Below are 21,081 nucleotides of genomic sequence, written 5' to 3' on the forward strand. Positions count from 1 at the left end.
TCTGTTTCACCATATCTTTAACTTCATTAATTTCCTGCAAAAATTCCTCATGTGATTTTTGAAGTTTATGATCTATTTCCTGTTGAGATTCTTGAAATTTTTCATCCAAAGTTTTAGAAATAAATTCTTTTAAATCTCCCACATCAAGTTCTTTTTTCTGAGTTTGTAGCTGTTGAGCAGGGGGAAGTTGCGTTTGATGTTTGTGTGTGGGGGATCCCCCCCCTGATGCCTTCCCTTCCTGCTTCTTTGAAGCCATCATGCCACGTAAGCTAGTTTTTCTAAAGAGGGAAGTTCTTTTTCCTTTCCCTCTTCCACAGAAGCTTCTAAAAAAGTCCCCCAGATTTAATCAAGTAAAACTGAAGTAAAGCAAAGTCAAATTTTAGCAAGAAAAATTTTTTCCTTTAGGTAGAACAACTTTGTAGCAACTTTTCAACTTTGTAGCAAAGCAGAGAGGCTTCGCAAATCACTTTCACTAGCTCGTTAACTCAAGTGCTGGACGCCATATTTTTTCAAATCACTTTCACTCGCTCACTTTCTCTTTGATTTAAAAAGTCAATAAAGCACTAATACTTGCAATTTTCAGGTTTCTGGATTCAAGTTGATATTTCCGCTATTTGTTAGAATTAGTTCCTCTCACTTTAAAAGTTTGCTGCTATCGGCTTGTTCTGCTGAAGGCAGAATCGTCCCACGCCGCCCGGAGTCTCCGCAGGTTGGAAGGGAGCCGCTCCTGTTTTCACCCCCAGAAGCGATTCCCTGGGGGGGTTACAGGGGCTCAACCTGTACCCTGCTGTCTCTGCTCCTGCAATCTTCAAGATTTCGGAGTTTTCGAGCCGCTCCTCGTTCGCGGGGCGGCTCTACAGGCGGCGGGGCTGGCGGTCTTCAGAAAATCACCGTCGTCGCCGAAGCTCGCAAACCGGAAGTCCGGAGTTGAAGTCTTAAAATTGCCAAGGTTGAGGACACTATCGCTATAATACAGAGGCACATTGGTCTGCTCTTAAGTGAAAACTTTGTTGTCTTTGCCTCTAGAGCAGGGGTCAGCAACCCACGGCTCTGGAGCTGCATGTGGCTCTTTCATCCCTCTGCTGTGGCTCCCTGTCACCAGTCGGCTCCACAATTGATAGGACTTTCGGTTAGGACAGGTAGAGGAAAAAGGACGCTGTGCTAGGAGGAGATCTATGGTGGGGGAACTGGACTTGTGGTTGGCAGAAGAAAAAGGATGTCATGCTTGGAGGAGACTCTATGGTGGGGGAACTGGACTTCTGGTCGGCTCCAGAATTGAATGGGAGGCTTCCGGTTAGGACCTTTGTGGCTCTTTGAGTGTTTAAGGTTGCCGGAGCTTCTATTCAATGGTAGACATATACCATGTCTTGTCAGTAGAAACCCAGAATTTTCTGTCTCTTTGCTGTTCTCTATTGGTAGTTTGGAGTTTTGCAGACTAGAAATGGTACAGAAGAACAAGGGAAGACAGACAAAAAGAGCTAATCAGGAGTAATTATTAGGAGCCATTTTAGTGAAATAGCTAAGGTGCTGGCCTAGAAACCAGGAGATTGTGAATTCTAGGCTGTTAAATGCCAGAGAAATCGGAAGATCCAGGCAGTTCAAATGGATATGAAGATTTATTTGCAAGCTTAAGCTCTCCACAAGAATCTGATTTACTAACAGTCCAAGAAATTTGGTAGTAGATAAAGAGTTACAAGAATTCAAAGTGGGTTGGACTTAGGTCTCTTGGGTATGAAGGGACTTATGACTGATGACACATTTGACTCCTCTCACCCTGGCTCATCCTGATCATCTCCTACATAGGCATGAAATCTGGCTGAATGACTTTGGGTCAGTCATTCTCCCATTGCCATAGAGTGGAAAAAATAGGAGGCAGGAGTATTAGTTATGTTCACTGCCTTGAGTTATATTCATTCTAGCATTGGATTCTCAGTTAATTACATTCCTAAGAGCTCAGTGATTCATCACCACCACTCCTTGCCCCCTTGCACATTAGATTTGGCTTTCAGAATCTGGGCATTCCAGGGGATAGAACTGTATTCTTTTGACCCTCTCTATATTCTCAGGAGAGACATTCTACAGAAACATGTAGAACACCAGAAGGAAACATAAATACACCTCAAATCACATTATTATTATTTTGTTCATTTCTTTTGAGTAAGGTAGCTATTCCCCTTCTCTCCCACAGTTGCTCCTCACAAGGGGACCTCCAGATAGCAACCTCCAGATAACTCTTATCTTGTGATCTCTTTGTGAGGAGTCACTGTTGGAGTACTTGTGGGTGATCTCAAGTTCTCTCTTTGTCCAGGGAGGAATTATTAAAGAGCTGGTCTATTCACCAGCTCTGCATTCCATTTCAGTTGTTGGTTCCACTTTTCATGGAGTTGTCTTTGGTCTGCCATTTCTTTCCTGAAAGTCTGCTTGATCAGATATTAGAGGTTATGGCCAGGGGATCCTTTACACAGCCACACTGGAATAGCAGCTGTGGCCCTTTTCAGAATGACATGCCTGGACAATAGAGACTTCTGCCTTCATTACTAATGAATCTGGATTACTGTAACACATTCTAATTGGTGCTGCCCTTGATGACCACTTAGTTTTAAATAGTGATACTTGCTTGTTCGCCAGAGAGCTGTTACAGCACATTAACAATCAAGTTGGGTCATGGCACTTGCTGCCAGGGGATTTCCAAGAATAATTTGAAGTGCTTAATAGAACTCAAAATAACCTTCAAAGCCATTCAGGGCTCAGGTCATCAATATTTAAAGGACCATCTTTTCTAGTCTAGTCTCTTCTGTGCATTTAATCCAGGGGTCCCCAAACCTTTCAGCTTATCTAACCCTTCATGAAGTTTGACATTGTTCACTGACATCCCCCCAAATATTTATTAAATGAAAATAATAAATACTTTAGCTAAGAGTAGAGTATTGTAGAGTAGAGTAGAGTAGAGTATTGTAGAGTAGAGTAGAGTAGAGTAGAGTAGAGTAGAGTAGAATAGAGTAGAGTAGAGTAGAGTAGAGTACTTTATTTGGTCAACTGTGATTAGACACACAAGGAATTTGTCTGATGCAGTACTACTACTACAATTACTACTACTACAACAACAACATACACTCCTAGGATATACTCATAGCCCTTTATGGGTCCATATTGACCAATTTGGGAAAGCCTGATTTAAATCAAGAAGGGATGCTTTGGAGTCATACCAGGGTTTAGGAGTCTGGAGACAAGTCTTAATAACAGCCTGGATTCTATTTCTTTATTAAATTGAGATTCATGTGATATGATTTTTCTTTGTTTGTGTCAGGAGCACCTACAAATTATATACATATAACATTCAACACTGAGCAAATAAAGTAGATATAAAACAGGTCATAGAAATATAGCACATGTAAATATATGTGGAATAAATAGGCTTAAAATTAAATGACATTCACTCAATATTGGGCCATGTCGACAACATTTTCTCATGCCAGCCATGAGGTCTTTCTCTGTACATGTTGAAGGATATCATATGCACCATAGAATGTGTGAGATGGATTGTTCTCCACATTCACACAGAGTATCTGGGGTATGATATGATATATGACTGCGATGGTGAACCTATGGCATGCGTGCCACTTGTGGCACGCGGAGCCATATCAGTGGACATGCGAGCATTGCCCTAGCTGAGCTCTGGCGCACATGTGCGTGCTGGCCAGCTGATTTTCGGGCCTTCCGGGCCCACCGGAAGCCAGGAAACAGGCTGTTTCCGGCCTCCGAAGGGCCTCCGGGGGGGTTGGGAAAGGTCCATTTTTTTATTTCTTCAGTCTCCAGAGGCTTTCTAGGAGCCTGGGGAAGGTGAAAACGGCCTTCCCCACCACCCTGGAGGCCCTCTGGAGGCCGAAAATGGCCCATTTGCCATTTGGGGTATGTGGGGAAGGCCGTTTTCACCCTCCCCAGGCTTTTAATAGGGCTCTGGAGCGTGGGAAGGGTGAAAAACGGGCCCACCGGGCCCACTGGGCCATCGCCAAAAGCGGGGGAAGCGCGGGGGGGTGGGTCACATGCATGCGCAGGGGGATCAGGGCTCATTGAATTATGGGTGTGGGCACGTGCGCGACCCCCACTGCACTTCCCTAGCTTTTGGTACACAACGGCAAAAAGGTTAGCCATCACTGATATATCCCACTGCCGTCCGTGGGTGAGACGTCTGAGGTGGCTCGGGAGTTCATGGCTTCCATGATGGCTATGGATCTGACCCAGCTAATTCATGGCCCTACGCACATGGGGGGAAACACACTGGACTTGATTTTTGTCTCTGGACAGTGGCTGAGTGATCTCGAGATAGGGGACATAGCCATCGAGCCCTTGTCATGGTCGGATCACTCTCTCCTTCGCCTTGATCTTCGAACCGCTGCTCCCCGCCGCAGGGAGGCGGAACCGATAAGATGGTACCGCCCCAGGCGCCTGATGGAACCTGATAGGTTCCAGACGGAGCTTGGGCCAATGCCTGAGGTCCTGGCTCACGCCTCGACTGGAGACTTAGTGGCCGCCTGGGATAGGGCGGCCGCTGGAGCTCTGGATCGAGTCGTGCCTTTGCGGCCTCTGACCCGGCGCCGATCTCACCTGGCTCCTTGGTTTACCGAGGAGCTGAGGGAGATGAAGCGCCGGAAAAGACGCCTAGAGAGTAGTTGGAGGGCCAGTCGCACTGAATCTGACCGGACACTGGTAAGATCTCATATTAAGAATTACCTAGTGGCGATAAAAGCAGCGAAACGTACTCATCTTGCTGCTCTTATTGCGTCATCAGATAACCGCCCGGCTGCCCTGTTTAGGGTGACCCGCTCCCTGCTCCACCAGGAAGCGAGGGAGGACCCCTTGGAGGGAAGAGCCGAGGACTTTGTTCAGTATCTGTATGACAAAATCACTCAGATTCGGGAAGATCTGGACTCCGACTGGGTAGATCCAGTGGGGGTGACGGAGGCAGGTCCTGAGAATGTTATCTGGGATGAGTTTGACTCTGTGACCCCTGAGGACGTGGACAGGATTCTGGGTAGACTGAATGCGACCACATGTTTGTTGGACCCGTGCCCCTCCTGGTTAGTGCTGGCTTCCCGGGAGGTGACGCGAGGCTGGCTCCAGGGGATTATAAATGCTTCATTGAGTGAGGGTGTCTTTCCCGCCGCCTTGAAAGAGGCGGTGGTGAGACCTCTCCTCAAGAAGCCTTCCCTGGATCCGGCAATATTGGCTAATTATCGTCCAGTCTCCAACCTTCGCTTTGTTGCGAAGGTTGTCGAGAGTGTGGTGGCACGACAGTTTCCCCGGTACCTGGATGAAACGACGTATCTAGATCCGTTCCAATCGGGCTTCAGGCCTGGGTACAGCACGGAAACGGCATTGGTCGCGTTGGTGGATGATCTCTGGAGGGCTCGGGACAGAGGTTGTTCCTCTGTCCTGGTCCTATTAGATCTCTCAGCGGCTTTTGATACCATCGACCATGGTATCATGCTGCACCGGTTGGAAGGGTTGGGGGTGGGAGGCACCGTACTACGGTGGTTCTCCTCCTTTCTCTCTGACCGGTCGCAGTCTGTGTTGACAGGGGGGCAGAGGTCGACCCCGAGGCCCCTTATATGTGGGGTGCCACAAGGATCGGTCCTCTCGCCCCTTTTGTTCAACATTTATGTGAAGCCGCTGGGCGAGATCATCCATGGTTTCGGGGTGGAGTACCATCAGTACGCTGACGACACCCAGCTGTACATCTCCACCCCAGACCACCCCAACGATGCCCTTGAAGTGATGTCCCGGTGCCTGGAGGCCGTACGGATCTGGATGGGGAGAAACAGGCTCAGACTCAACCCATCCAAGACCGAGTGGCTGTGGTTTCCGACGTCCCGATATAGTCAGCTGGTGCCATCGCTGACTATTGGGGGCGAAGCATTGGCCCCCACGGAGAGGGCTCGCAACTTGGGTGTCCTCCTGGATTCACGGCTGTCTTTAGAAGAGCACTTGACGGCCGTGACCGGGAGGATTTTTCATCAGGTTCGCCTGATCCGCCAGTTGCGTCCCTTTCTGGATCGGGACTCGTTACGCACGGTCACTCATGCCCTCGTCACCTCCCGTCTGGACTACTGTAACGCTCTCTACATGGGGCTCCCCTTGAGGAGCACTCGGAGGCTCCAACTGGCGCAGAGTGCAGCTGCGCGGGTGGTGATGGGAGCGACGTGGCGCTCCCATGTAACGCCCCTCCTGCGCGAGCTGCACTGGCTCCCGGTGGTCTTCCGAGTGCGCTTCAAGGTTTTGGTTATCACCTTTAGAGCGCTCCATGGCTTAGGACCTGGTTATCTACGGGACCGCCTGCTACCACCAATAGCCTCCCACCGACCAGTACGCTCCCATAGAGAGGGGCTCCTCCGGGTGCCGTCGGCCAAACAATGTCGACTGGCGGCCCCCAGGGGGAGAGCCTTCTCTGTGGGGGCACCTACTATCTGGAACGAGCTCCCCCCCGAGATACGGAGGATTCCGGATCTGCGTACCTTCCGTCGCACGCTTAAGACGTTCCTATTCCAGCAAGCCGGCCTGACCTAAACTTCTCCGCTTTTAAATGGGAATTTTAAATTTGGTTTTAAATTATTGGGGTTTTAAATATGGTTCAGCCAAATTTATTTAATTTGTTTTATCTCTATTTTAAATTTTGTATTTCCATGTTTTATTTTTATGGCTGTTCACCGCCCTGAGTCCTTCGGGAGTAGGGCGGTATACAAATTCAATAAATACAAATACAAATACAATATATGATACAATATGTATATAAAAGTTTTCTGGTGAGGTAAGGAATGGCTCCATTTTCATGGCTTTGTTCAAGGCTGTGGAGATTTTACAGTATCCTTCCCCTGCCACGCCTACCAAGCCACATCATGCCCACAGAACCGGTAGAAAAAAAATTTGGATTTCGCCACTGCATGAGAGGCACTAGAATTTTTCCTGGGACTACAGAAGTGAGTGATTGAAACTATTTTCCCAACTCATAAATTTGCCAGAGAAAACTAGCAAACAAGAGGGTGAATCGAGTAGGCAAGGCAACAGATTGAATTTTAAAAAAATAAATAATGAGAAGTAATTGATGGCTTATCTTGATTGAATTCTTGCAGTGCGAGGGAGAGAGAAACAGGGATGTTAGTGCTTCCAATTCCTCCTTACTGCAAGGAAAGGCGATCATTTCTTAGCTGGGCACTACAAATTTGTTTGTTTGTTTGTTTTTGGGCCTTCCAAGGAGACGTGTTCCGGGATGCAGAGACATTAGCCTACCTCCTTGTATAAAAATAATAACAACAATATAAACTCCTCGAATACTGTCATTGACTTTTACGGGTCCATATTGATCAATTTGGGAAACCTTGAACAGAAAACAGGCTATAAAACTAGAAGTAAAAAAAAATCCTAGACGGTAACAGGAAAAAATGTATGTCCATAAAAAATGTATATCTATAACTCTCTCTCTCTCTCTCTCTCTCTCTCTCTCTCTCTCTCTCTCTCTCTCTCTCTCTCTCTCTCTCTCTTCTACCATCCACCATCCATCATCGTCTGTCTATCTATCTATCTATCTATCTATCTATCTATCTATCTATTTTTTTTTAAAAAAAATTGATTTATATGCCAGCCTTCTCTGGAGACTCAGGGCGGCTTACAATATGTTAAGCAATAGCCTTCATACTTTTGTATATTTTATACAAAGTCAGCTTATTGCCCCCACAAACCGGATCCTCATTTTACCTACCTTAGAAAGGATGGAAGGCTGAATCAACCTTGAGCCTGGTGAGAATTGAACTCGCAGTAATTGCAGGCAGCTGGAAGCTAAATACTACCTTTAACAGTAGCATTAGTCTGCTGCGCCACTCAGGCTCCTATTTATCTATCTATCATCTGTCCATCCATCATCTATCTATCTATCTATCTATCTATCTATCTATCTATCTATCTATTGATCAATCAATCATCCATCCATTCATCCATCTGTCTGTCTGTCTGTCTGTCTGTCTGTCTGTCTGTCTGTCTGTCTGTCTATCTATCTATCTATCTATCTATCTATCTATCTATCTATCTATCATCTTCTATTGTCATCTGTCTATCAAATCTGTTAATCTCTTTTGATTGAGTTGCCCAGAATAGAGGGTGAAAGCTTAGAGCAGTCAGCTGAGCCCTCTTTTTGAATTATTTTTGACTGAGTCATACTTTTGGAAGACTCAACATCTAATTTTTTTTCTTGAAAGTGTCATGGAGACAAAGCTTGCAACCTGCTGTCCTCAAATCAAACTGCTCTCTGTTTTTCTTTTAAATTTAATGGGGTCACATCTCCTTCGGCTCATGATTTTGACAGGTTCATTATTCAGGAAATTGTATTTGCACTTGTATAACACCAGTTAATTTCTCTGTTGCATCATGAAGTTATTAGTCAGGAAGCAAAGACTGGTTATGCAGAGGCTAATGTAGGAGGCAGCATTCTAAGAAATTGTAGATACCACCCCCGCATCCATGCATCTATCCATCCATCTGCAAGGTAATTGGTGTATATAAAAAGGTCATGTCCTGTTTCTTCTTCTTCAATATGAGGCCTTTATCATATCATCATTCTGCCTCATTCATAGTGCTTCACAGAACCTTCAGATATTATCATCTATTTGTAAGCTTCCAGTGTTTAGCCATCATGCCTTCCAGAGATGGGTTTCAGCAGGTTCTGACCAGTTCTGGAGAACTGGTAGCGGAAATTTGGAATAGTTCGGAGAACCGGTGAATACCACCTCTGACTGGCCCCGTCCCCATCTGTTCTCTGCCTCCCGAGTCCCAGCTGATTGGGAAGAAATGGGGATTTTGCAGTAACCTTTCCCTGGAGTGGGGTCGGAATGGAGATTTTACAGTATCCTTCCCCTGCCACACCAACCAAACCACGCACACCAAGCCATGCCATGCCACACCCACCAAGCCACACTCACAGAGCCGGTAGTAAAAAAATTTGAAACCCACCACTGATGCCTTCCATCCTTTTCCTTTTTAAGAAGATTAACTAACCATGGAAAAAAAATATACCGTGCCTTTGAGTGACCATGCCAGAAACTCACAGGCAGCAAACCAGTCAGTTTGACCTAATTCAGGGGTGTCAAACTCAAGGCCTGGGGCCCAGATTAGGCCCTGGAAAAGGGAAAGGACTGGCCGTGGTGCCTCTGCCAGTGAAAATGGAGCTTCGGAGGGCCACATGCGGCCCTCACAAGCTCTGTTTTCACTGGCAGAGGGTTGCAGGAGGCTGTTGCAGCCGAAAACAGAGCTCAGGAGCCTGTTTTTGCTGGCAGAGCACTCGGGCTGCCACAGGCACCCCTGATACAAGGCATGAAAGTTGGGCCAGTCCCTCTCTCTCAGCCCATGATGTCCATGAGACTTGGACAATAAGACAATCAATTCCTGACACAACCAATAGATTAACACTAATTTGAACTAAAAAAGTAGTCCTTGCACTTGTGGGAAAAACTCTTAAGAAAAAAATGTATTCCAAGAATATCCCATCTCTGACTGACTTATCCTACCTAGAACACAAGATAGACAGCAAATAAATTGAATAATAATGGGTGAAGCTGGATTCACTTAACTCCATGATTTGCTTAACAACGATGGCAAAAAGGTGATATTTTTGACCAGGGGGGCCTTCGCACAGGTTCGCCTGGTACACCAGTTGCGCCCTTTCTTGGACCGAGATGACCTTCGCACAGTCACTCATGCCCTGGTTACTTCCCGCTTGGATTACTGCAATTCCCTCTACATGGGCCTGCCCCTGAGATGCACCCGGAGACTCCAGCTGATCCAGAATGCAGCCGCACGGGTTGCTACGGGAGCCCCTCGTTATTCCCATATAACACCCCTCCTGCGTGAGCTGCACTGGTTACCAGTGGTTCTCCGGGTCCACTTCAAGGTGCTGGTTCTCACTTATAAGGCCCTATATGACTTAGGTCCGGGATATTTGCAGGACCTTCTCCTGCCTGCCTCTCACCATCCTGTTCGCTCACATAGGGCCGCTCTCCTCAGGGTTCCGACGGCGAGCCAATGTCGTCTTGTTGGGCCCAGGGGTAGGGCGTTCTCTGTGGGTGCTCCCACCCTCTGGAATGAATTACCTACCGAGCTCCGGACAGCTCCTGATCTCCGCTCCTTCCGTCGGGACCTAAAGACTTGGCTGTTCAAGCAAATAGGCTGACTCTGATTCCGGGTTTTATTATTTATTATTAATTAGTTATTTGGTTTAAAATGGGATTTTATTGTACATGTTTCTTAACTTGTGTTCGCCGCCCTGAGTCCTTTGGGAGAATGGCGGCATATAAATACATGTAATAAATAAATAAATAAATATAATCAGATGTGACTCACTTAACAGCTTCCTTGCTTAGCAACAGAAATTTTGGTCCCAATTGTGGTCGTAAATTGAGGACTATCTGTATTGCAGCACAGACAATCAAAACAATTGTGATTCTTTAATGGAAAGCAGGGATCATATAGGTTTATTAACTCCAGAAAGCAAGCTGTCTCATTGCCCAGGGAGGCAGTGAGGCCCCTTCTTCCATGAGCTCTACTGAAGAGAAAACAAACATTTTTCAAACATCAATTCATTCCCTTAGTTTAAGCCAGAGAACAATGTGTCCTATCCTAACAGGTTTTCACACAAATGAGAGGAGGCCCAATTACCAAGCTGATTTCTGAAGACATCCTGGCAAGTTGCTAATCTTTGAAATTCAGGAATCCATAATTCTACAATACAATTTGCCTTAAGCATCACACCAAGCCTTTTTCTGAAGCATCACAGACTCCAGTAACATGGCTTACTGCTGAGAGAGAAAGTCAGGAGGACTTCAGAGATATCTTTTGATTTTGTTTGTTTGTTTGTTCCTTGCCTTGAATATATTTAGATATACAGACCTCAATTCTGTGACAGAAAACCTAACTGCCAAATGACCAGGTTCCAGATGGGGGCATTCTATGTTGGAGATGGTGGTATTCACTTCAGTGGTGGGTTGCCCTTGGTTCAGACCGGTTCGCAAGAACCGGAAGTAAAACTGGCAGGAGGCTCCACCCACTGACCCGGACGTCATCATAAGTGATCTGCACATGCGCAGAAGAGCGAGCGTGATGCGAACTGGTAGTAAAGGTAAATAGAACCCACCCCTGATTCACTTACCTCTGCTACCAGTTCGCAAATATGAGCGCGTGCACCTTCTGCGCAGGGCCTTCCACGTATGCGCAGAGCATCAAAACCAGGAAGTGATTACATCCGGGCGGGTGGGTGGAGCCTCCTGCTGCGGCTGCTACCCAATTCGCCCGAACTGGATAGAACTGGCTGAATACCATGACTGGTTAGTGGGCCACAAAGAAGATCTCACCTCTGAGTGACTTATTCCACCTAAAACACAAGATGGACAGCAAATAAATTGAATAATAATAATAATTAATAATGTCCTGGGTATGACCCTATAGAAAAGTCTATGAAGATTCTCAGTCATCCAGATCTTAGTTGTCCCAAAGATCCTTTGTCAAGAGGGAACGGGACTTCCTTTGTTTTTCCTGAAAAGACACTCACTTCTCATCCAAGAAGCTTTTTCAAAGTCTGTAGAAGCTTCTTGGATGAGAAGCAAAACATCTTCAAGGAAAAACAAAGGAAGTCCCATTGCCTCTTGACAAAGGACCTTTGGGACAACTATGACCTGGATGACTGAGAATATACATAGACTTCTTTGCTTTTCCTTTAAGACGTTTTGCTTCTCATCCAAGAAGCTTCTACAGACTTTGAAAAAGCTTCTTGGATAGGAACAGAGTGTCTTTTCAGGAAAAACAAAGAAAGTCCAGCTGCCTCTTGACAAAGCATCTTTGTGACCCTGTAGAGAAGTCTTTGCACCTCCCTAGTCACAACTCTAACTTTTTCTTGCTTGACTATAATATGCTTTTCTAAAAAAAGAATCACTTTTGACCCATAGAGCCCTGGTAATTTTGAAAGGGCTGTAGCTGTTAGGTGGAGATTTTGTTTAGCTGAAGCTGTAACAACTTATTTGTAAGGAGATGTTACATTTGAACTTGTGTATCTTTACACGTTTTTAAATATCTTTTATCCAGGGGTGGTATTCACTTACCTTCACTATTGGTTTGCAAATGGGAGCGCGCGGCCTTCCACACATTACATCTGGGTGGGTGGGCGGAGCCACCCACAGCAGCCACTACCGGTTTGCCTGAACCGGATAGAACCGGCTGAATACCACCACTGTTTCTATCCAGTGGTGGGATTCAAGTAATTTAACAACCGGTTCTCTGCCCTAATGATTTCTTCCAATGATCAGTTTGCCAAACTGCTCCGAAAGTTAACAACCGGTTCTCCCGAAGTGGTGCGAACTGGCTGAAACCCACCACTGCTTCTATCCTAATGTTGTGTCTAGACTTGTATGAAATTTAGCTTAATATATCAGAGTTATGCTAATCTTGGACTGAATTATCTACCCTACAAAAGTGACGTCTGTTTTTCTACCACGTTACATCAGAGAGGCTTTGGATTGGTTTGAAATGTTTTGGTATTTTTCCTTTTCCTTTGCTCTTGCCAAATTATACAAGATGCAGTTCTGTGTTTTTGTTTTTCCTGTTCTGCATCTCTATCCTGTGGCCACCTTGCCTGGTTTATTGATCTGGAAAAAAAAAACAACCCTTCATGAAAAAAGCTTTCTCTGTCTTTTTTTCCATGATGCACTGTTTTATTAATCCATTTTCAAACAAACATAAAAATGATCAATCACCAAAGAGAATGGAAAAAAAAAAAGAAATTACACAAGAAGAAAACACAAAAAGAGAAAAGAAAAAACAAAACAAAAATGTCTGTAATTGCAACTTTCTTCTGATGCCATGTGCTGGGATTTTATTAAAGTTTGGAAACCCACAAGATGTACTGTGACAGGAAGGACATACACACAGGCACATATTGTTCCCTATATTTTAATTATGGTAAACGTAGGTTTTATGTCAGATGTGATGCTCAGCTGCTGTGTTTTTAGGTTTTGTATTGCATGTAATTCATATAGTTTTTCTAGTTTTTACTATAAACTGCTTAGAGTCACATGTGTGAGATGAATGGCTATACAAATAAAATCAATCAATCAATCAGTCAGTCAGTCAATCAGTCAATCAGTATATTTTGCTTCTCTTTAACAACACTCCCCCAGAATTTCCTTGTTTGAAAATTCCTTTTCAACCTTTTGAGGGAAATTGACTGAAAATGGTCATTCCTGAACATTGATTCAGAGGGTCATGCATGCTGCAATCACCTTATGTTTGAACTACTGCAATGCACTCTATAGGGAGAGGCTCTTGAAGGTCACGTAGAATAGAGAGATTTCCAATCTTGCCAGCTTTATGACTTGGGGACTTCAACTCCCAGAATTCCTTAGCCAGCAAGCCGTAAAGTTGCCAAGGTTCGAGACCCTTGACTTAGAAGCTACAACAGTCCAGAACGCAGCTTGTGAACAATAATGGGCACGTCTCAATATGCCCATGGAACATCATTGCACCTTGGTTGCCAGTTAACTCCCAAGTGTGATCTAAGTTGCTGGTTATCACCAGGGGTGGGCTTCAAAAATCTTAGCAAGGGGTTCTTTGCGCGGTTGCTGGGTGGGCGTGGCCATGGTGGGTGTGGCTTAGTCAGCCTCCTGCACCATGGCAGGGGTGGGAGGTTTGCCCTCCCTGTGCTCTGGAGGCTTCCTGAACTTCCAGTAGGCCTGTTTTTCGCCCTCCCCGAGCCTCCACACACACACCCTGCACTTACATGCATCCAAAATGGGCCATGTGGGGACTCCTGGGAGGGGAAGGGTGGGATGGGCAGGGCCAGCCAGGAGTGAGATTTGGGGGTTCTCCAAACTGCACATAATCTTAACTAGAGGTTCTCCCAAACCCCTGCAAACCTCCAGAGCCCACCCCTGGTTATCACCCATAAAGCTGTCATGGCATAGAGTCCTGAGGGTTATCCCTCCAAAAAGTCCTGCTTGCCCTATATAATTGGAGAGAGTGAGCATAATACGGGTCCCATCAATCCATCAATATCACTGTCAGGAACTTGGGAAGTGCACCTTCTGTGTCACAACATCTGCCCTCTGGAACAGGATTCCTCCAGAGATCTATAGGTGCTTCTACTCTGACAGTGTTATAACCTGGCTGTTTCTCCAGGCCTTGGGTTTAGGATGGGTGTTGAGCTGCCAATCCCATTAGGTAGGACAGAGCATAAAATCCACACTGCAGGATGGCTAAAACTACTTCTATTGAGATTGGCTATAATCAGTGGTGGGATTCAAATAATTTAACAACCGGTTCTCTGCCCTAATGACCAGCTGGGTAGGCATGAATCGGTAGTCATGTGACTGTGTGGACGTGGCCAACTCAACTTCACTCACATCGATGGGCACTTCGACTTATTGGTTACAATGTAATAAGGGTGAAGCAGAGAGGCAGTTTCTGTAAGCAGGGCAATAAAGATTAGGCTAGAAACACCAGAATGTTTCCTCCCTGCCTTCCTTACAGGATTAGCCCTGTAAAGTGAAAAAAAACAAAAGGAGATTTCTTCCAACAACCGGTTCTCCGAACTGCTTAGAAAGTTAACAACCGGTTCTCCCAAATAGGTGCGAACTGGCTGAATCCCACCACTGGCTATAATTATAAAACATTGCAAGTGTGGTTGACTCTTCTTTGTCCTCTTCTTATACTTCAGTAAATTAGGGAGGTGTCTGCCTGAAAATAACATTCCCAAATGTTCTGTACTTTAAAAAAATCCTTCAGCTCCTTTCCCCTAGGAAACAGTTTCTGTCAAGATCATCTTCCTTACCCTCTACCCAAGCCTTTGATAAGATTTTATGTTAGTGTAAATGTTTCTCTTGCAGATGTACAGTACATTGTGCTTTTCCTTATTTAATATTCTTCTACCCTGCCTGGAATTTTTTTTTATGGATTTGGGCATCCTTCCAAACTTGACAGACAGATAGATGCCAAATAAAATGTTGACATGGAATTCTATTATACTGGGGATCAAGCCCAAGAAAGGGTCAAACCCAGGGGTGGGCTTCAAAAATTTTAGCAAGGGGTTCTCTGCCCAGTTACTGGGTGGGCGTGGCCATGGTGGGCATGGCCTAGTCAGCCTCCTGCACCACAGTGCGGGAGGGGCTTTTCTGCCCTCCCCTGGCTCTAGAGGCTTTCCTTGAGCGTCCGGGAGGGCGAAAACGGCCTCCCGAGGCTCCGGAGGCCCTCTGGAGGCTGGAAACGGGCCTGTTTCTGGCTTTCCTGAACTTCCAGTAGGCCCGTTTTTCACCCTCCATGAGCCTCCTTGTGCATCCTGCACTTACCTGCATCCAAAACAGGCCGTGTGGGGACTCCTGGGAGGGGAGGGGTGGGGTGGGATGGGCCAGCCAGGAGTGGGATTTGGGGGTTCTCCGAACTGCACAGAATCTTAGCTAGAGGTTCTCCCAAACCCCTGCGACCCCCAGCAGCCCACCTCTGGGTCAAACCCCTTTCATACTTCCATATCATGTGGTGTCCCCTGGGAAGTAGGGTTGGTTTTTTATTGAAAAAGTTTTTCAAATACAAGTTTTTCCCCCTTTTCCTCCCTTCTTCCCTAACCCCCCCTCACCACCCATCCCCCCCTGTGACTTCTTCTTCACAACAATAAACTAATTCATAATTAATTACATAATATTTTACCATGCCCTTACTCACTCCTCAAAATACTGACCCTTAGCATAGTATTCTTACAACTCCGCTTTTCTCCGCTTTTCACAATCTACCCTTTTTCTCCTCCCCCAAACTTATAAAATATTATTATTATTACAACAACATAACCTTTACTTTTATATATATTAATTTAACATTTCAAAGCAGCCTTCTCCAAATTTAACATTTATTCAGTTCTATCCAATTCTTCCACTCCCCGAAATATATGACTTAAAAATCCTTATTCTTAAACTAATCAATCACTAAACTAACCTATTTCAACCCAGTTTCCTGCAAGATTACCATGCACTACAATTCTAAATATAATCCACTGCCCACTCTGCTAAAATATACATATGTCTATATATACATTCCATTTTATAAAAAAAGAAAAGACAATAACTTTAAATTTATAATTCATTTAGTATCTTCTTTGATGTCTTTCCACTAGATTGTTAAATCCATCATCCATAATAGGGTAACATAGCATCCTGGTGCAACAGTTTATTCAAAATCTTCAGTCATCTTCTGCCCCCATCAATAATGAGTATCCTCATGTATATATAAAAGTAAAAACAACCACCCGAGTGACATTATAATTATATTCCATATAGTTGTAATTGTGGTTTTCATCAGGATTATAAATCCCCATCATCTTAGTGGGTAACAACCAGATCTTCTGCATGCCCCAGCATGACTCTCTTGCCTTGTAACTCGAAATAGATATAATATATTTATCGGTAAAAGAAATCCAAAATAGATAGTTCAAATCCAACAGTGTAAGGCTCTTTCCACATCCCAAAATCACGGCATTGCAGAGATCTGCCACTTTCCTCAAGATAGTATTAAACGATAATTCGCCTCCAATATCTTTTCACATATTCATTTATTTTTTTTAAAATCCCTGGCTTCACTGTTGCTTAGTTTAGAAACTACTATTTCTACGAGATCTGTTTCTTTTCTTTTTCTTTTGCGGGTTGCATTTCCATCCAGATTTCCTTCCTACAAGTTGTGTATCAGCTGTTCGGTTGTCATTCTGCTTTGTAAATTGATCTTGTTGGTTTTGTTTTATTATCTCATATGTCTTTTCCATCACTTGTATATCAACTAATTGATTTGCGCACTTGTCTGTAAGTTGATAGTTCATCACATTAGAATCAGATGACACTGCTCTCAAATTTATAGACAATCCAGCTGGGGTATCCAAGGAGTCCAAAGACAGTTTATCTACCACAGCCTCTGTAATTTGATGTTTTCCCTTTATTTCCAACTCCTTTTGCTTGTCCTGTGTTATGCCTAAAGATGTTAAATTTATTTTTAAAATTTTTTGATAAAATTCTTCCGCTTTTTCGACTGTATCCAGTTGGTATCTTACTCCTTGGTGTCTCAATATTAAACCAACTGGGACGTCCCACCTAAATAGAATATTCCTTTTTTTTTAACTCATTCACTAGAAAACCAAATTTCTTCCTCTCCATTAACATCTTGGGCGGGAGTTCCTTAAAAATCCAAATCTTTCTTCCACGAAATTGCAAAACAGAGTCATAAGAATTCTGGACAATATTATTTCTAATTTCTTTGTCTGTAAAATAAATCACCACATCTCTAGGCAATTGCCTTTGTTTTGCCAACCAGGAGTTTATTCTATAAATTCTGTCAATCCTGCAAAACACTTCATCAGGTTGAACCTTTAAAATCCCAGCCAGAATTTCAGAAGATATCTTCCTTAAATCATCTCTGTCATCTTCCTGCAAACCTCTCAGTCTAATTGCATATTCTGTAAAATTGTATTGGATCCTTAAAACTTCTCTTTCAATCCTCTGTTGTACATTTGTACATTGTACATTTTCTTCATTAACAGACTTTTGATCAGCCTCCATTTTAAGTTTGTCTTCTGAACTATTATCCTGAATGTTTGCCAAATCCTTTTTAATTTTTTGGATCTTGTCATCCAAATTCTCCTCAGTTTCTTTCATTTTAGAGTTAGTATTTGCTTCCAACTGAGTCATAAAGTCTGCTAAGCCTTTAGCTACTTTTAAAATCTTTCGATCCAAAAAGCCAAACTTAGATTTCACCAATTCACCAATTTCTTTGATTTCCAACTTAAATTTTTCAAGTTGCTGATTCACAATCTCATCCCTTCTTACAATCTCCTCAAGAAGAAATTCTATTATATTAAAGTCAGATTTCTGAGACTGGAGAGTTAAAACTTGTTGATGTAATTTATTAATGGGGGAATCCCCCCCCACTGCCTGTTTGTCTAGTTTTATAAGTCTCAGTGCCATTTTTCCACTCAGACAAAATTTACTAGAAAAGAGAGAAAAAAAAAAACTTTTTTCCAACCAAGATCAATATCAGATCCTCAAAGAGAAGAAAAAAAAGAAAAAAAAACAGAAGTGAGAGTGAGATTTTGCCTCAGTTACAGCCAAAAGTATTCATTCCGCTACTTTGTAATTGAAAACGGAAGGAGTTTCCCTTTCAGCCTCTCTTCAAACCGCAGCAGCAATCGCCATTTTAAAAAAAAAAAACTTTTTTTCCCTTCACTTCACTTCTTAGGCAAAATAGAATAGAAAGAATACTTGCGCTTCAGGATCAGAGGTCCAACTCATATCTTCTTTAATTAATTTATTTGACAGATTTACAGGCTTGCTTTTGCCCCCTAGCTCTGCGTGTAGCAGAGATTTCCCAGAGCCCGGAGCATCGGCTGGGGATACGGGGAGTCTCTTCCGCTCCCTCCCAAAAGTAAATAAAAAACTTTTGGGATTAGGCAGAGGACTCTACCCACCCCAGCCGGCTCTATCTCCGTTTCCTAATGGAAACGGAGTTTTTTCGAGCCGCCATTCCGCTGAAAAAGGCGGCTCTTTACAGGCAGTGGGTTCGACGATCCCGAAGGAGCGTCCAGCGGGGACAAGCAGCAAACCGGAAGTCCAGGGTTGGTTTTTCATACAGGGTGACCAATTGGGACTTTAGTAGAGAACCAGAGATAGATTGCAGGAGTGTGTCTGCTATTGACAGGGGAAAATAAATGTTCCCATTAATGCCAAATGAGCTATTTTTACTTGTTAAATGGAATTGGGAGTTAACTTCAGCATTTTTTTTCCTTCTTCCTTTCCTTTGTGTGTTCCAACATTGAAATCCAATTAAGCATTATTTTTCTGCAAAACGACAAAAAAAAAAAAAAAACCCTGACACCAACCGATCCTTCACAACATCAAGCCTAACTGTACTTCAGTCTCTTCAAGATGTTTTCCTTTCCTCCACCACTAAAATTGTTTTCTCTCCCCCCACTTCTCAGAGGAAATGGATCAATCCCCCGCAGTGCGTTCTGAATATCTGGTCTCAGGGATCCGAACTCCTCCTGTCCGAAGGAATAGCAAGCTAGCCACGTTGGGCAGGATTTTCAAACCATGGAAGTGGAGGAAAAAGAAGAACGAGAAACTGAAGCAGTCGTCTACAGGTAAGTGGGAGGCACATCACCTGTATGGCAGAGCAAAGTTAATGGCAGGATTTCCTTGTAAGTGGGCAGCTGAGAAGCAGATTGCTGCGTATGCCAGCACCATACAATTACACATTTGTTTTCAAGTGTGGCCAAAATAGAAAGGATTTTCTAGGTTTCCAAATACAGCTGTCCTGAGAATTGTGGTTTTTATTCTTTAAGGAGCAAATTTCAAAGGCCGGTGCCTTAATGGAAACTACATGGGAAGTAGTTGATACAATTCCAGAAGTACAGTTGAAGAAACATTTTGGAAGTCTAGGATCGTAAAGAGTAGTCTAGTTCCCATGATAATGGGGATCTAATCAATTCCCATAATAGTTGAAAGAGGAAAAAAGCATGTCTGTTACACACAGATGGGGGGAGGGGGAGGGGAGAAGGAAGATAGATGATGATAGAGAGAGAGAGAGATGATATATAGAGAGATATAGAGATATAGATAGATAGATAGATAGATAGATAGATAGATAGATAGATGATAGATAGATAGATGATAGATAGATAGATATGATAGATGATGAGAGAGAGAGAGAGAGAGATGATAGATAATGATGATAGATAGATAGATAGATAGATAGATAGATAGATAGATAGATAGATAGATGATACATAGATATAGAGATAAAGATGGATGGATGATAGAGATAGTTATGTAAAAAGATAGAGAGATAAGAGATAATAGAGAGAGATGGATGGATGGATAGATAGATAGATAGATAGATAGATAGATAGATAGATAGATGATAGATATATATAGATATTAGAATCCATCTTTTCTTTATATATAATTTGTTTTAAACACAGAACCACCAAGGAACTGGTTAGTTGGGTGTCTCTACATAATAATTCTTATTAGGGAATCTCATCCTTTCTATTATTATTTTTTTCTTGTCTTCCCACTCGCTTTCAAGTGTGACTACAGTGTTTGCTTTTTTCTTTGTTTCTTCTGGGATTGCCAAATGCGAACGAGTGGCCTACTCAGCTTGTATGTTAAAGTTCCACCACTTCAGTACAAAATAAGATTAATGTATAGGTACGGAATAAGATCATTGGTCCTGGTTGCTTTTCAATCTGTTAGATGGCCTCTTCTGGCTCGAAACGACTCTAGAAAGGAGTCTAAGATAAACATCCCCCAATTATTTTGGGAATTCAGAATGTCGTCTTATATTAGGATAAACTAAGTTGTGCAACATTATCAACTCCAACTATCTTCGAGTTTCTGAAAGATCCCTAACCCACAATTTGCTTTTAAACCAAAAAACTTAAACTGGTCAGACAACATTTTGGAGCCAGTGATCTGGTAGGAATATTGTGAACATTTCATTGGACACTTTCCCAACATGGACATCATCAGAGGAGGTTCACCTGTTCACAAATGGCTGCCATCATGAATGTAAAGGTGTGCAGAATATTCATTTACAAGAATGCAGATTCCTATGCTTGTTTCTGGGTGATTCCTTTTTATCCCAGCATTCTCTTTCTCTTTCTCTTTCTCTTTCTCTTTCTCTTTCTCTTTCTCTTTCTCTTTCTCTTTCTCTTTCTCTTACTCTTATTCTTACTCTTACTCTTACTCTTACTCATTCTGGGCATCTAAACAAGATTGGGCAACATTTGTTTGTGTTTTATTTTGGAAAAATGTCCGAAGCCTACATAGGGTCATTTCTAAGAAAGTTAGTGCTAAAAGCTGGTGCTTTGCTCCACAGCCTACCAACTTCCCATTTTTAATAATTAACTACAGGTAATAGAGACATTCTACCAGGTGGCATATAAATACAGTAAAATTTTGTATAAGTAAATTGATCCAGACAATACACTGCTTAATAAGCATTTATGTATTTTAAAGAAGAAGAAGA

The 21,081-nt window shown here is 43.4% G+C and overlaps 1 protein-coding gene across 1 annotated transcript in view; it reads left to right on the forward strand.

Moving 5' to 3' along the window:
• PHACTR3 (phosphatase and actin regulator 3) overlaps positions 1-21,081 on the forward strand; it is a 305,125-nt gene that overhangs the window by 127,077 nt on the left and 156,967 nt on the right. Inside the window, exon 2 of the mRNA XM_070940101.1 lies at positions 19,031-19,192. Within this exon, the coding sequence (XP_070796202.1) occupies positions 19,031-19,192 (162 nt within the window). The remainder of the gene's footprint in view (positions 1-19,030; positions 19,193-21,081) is intronic.

The sequence above is a fragment of the Pituophis catenifer genome, unplaced genomic scaffold, assembly GCF_029215685.1.
Source record: "Pituophis catenifer annectens isolate HBS135680 unplaced genomic scaffold, rPitCat1.0.hap2 SCAF_3, whole genome shotgun sequence".
NCBI lineage: Eukaryota > Metazoa > Chordata > Lepidosauria > Squamata > Colubridae > Pituophis > Pituophis catenifer.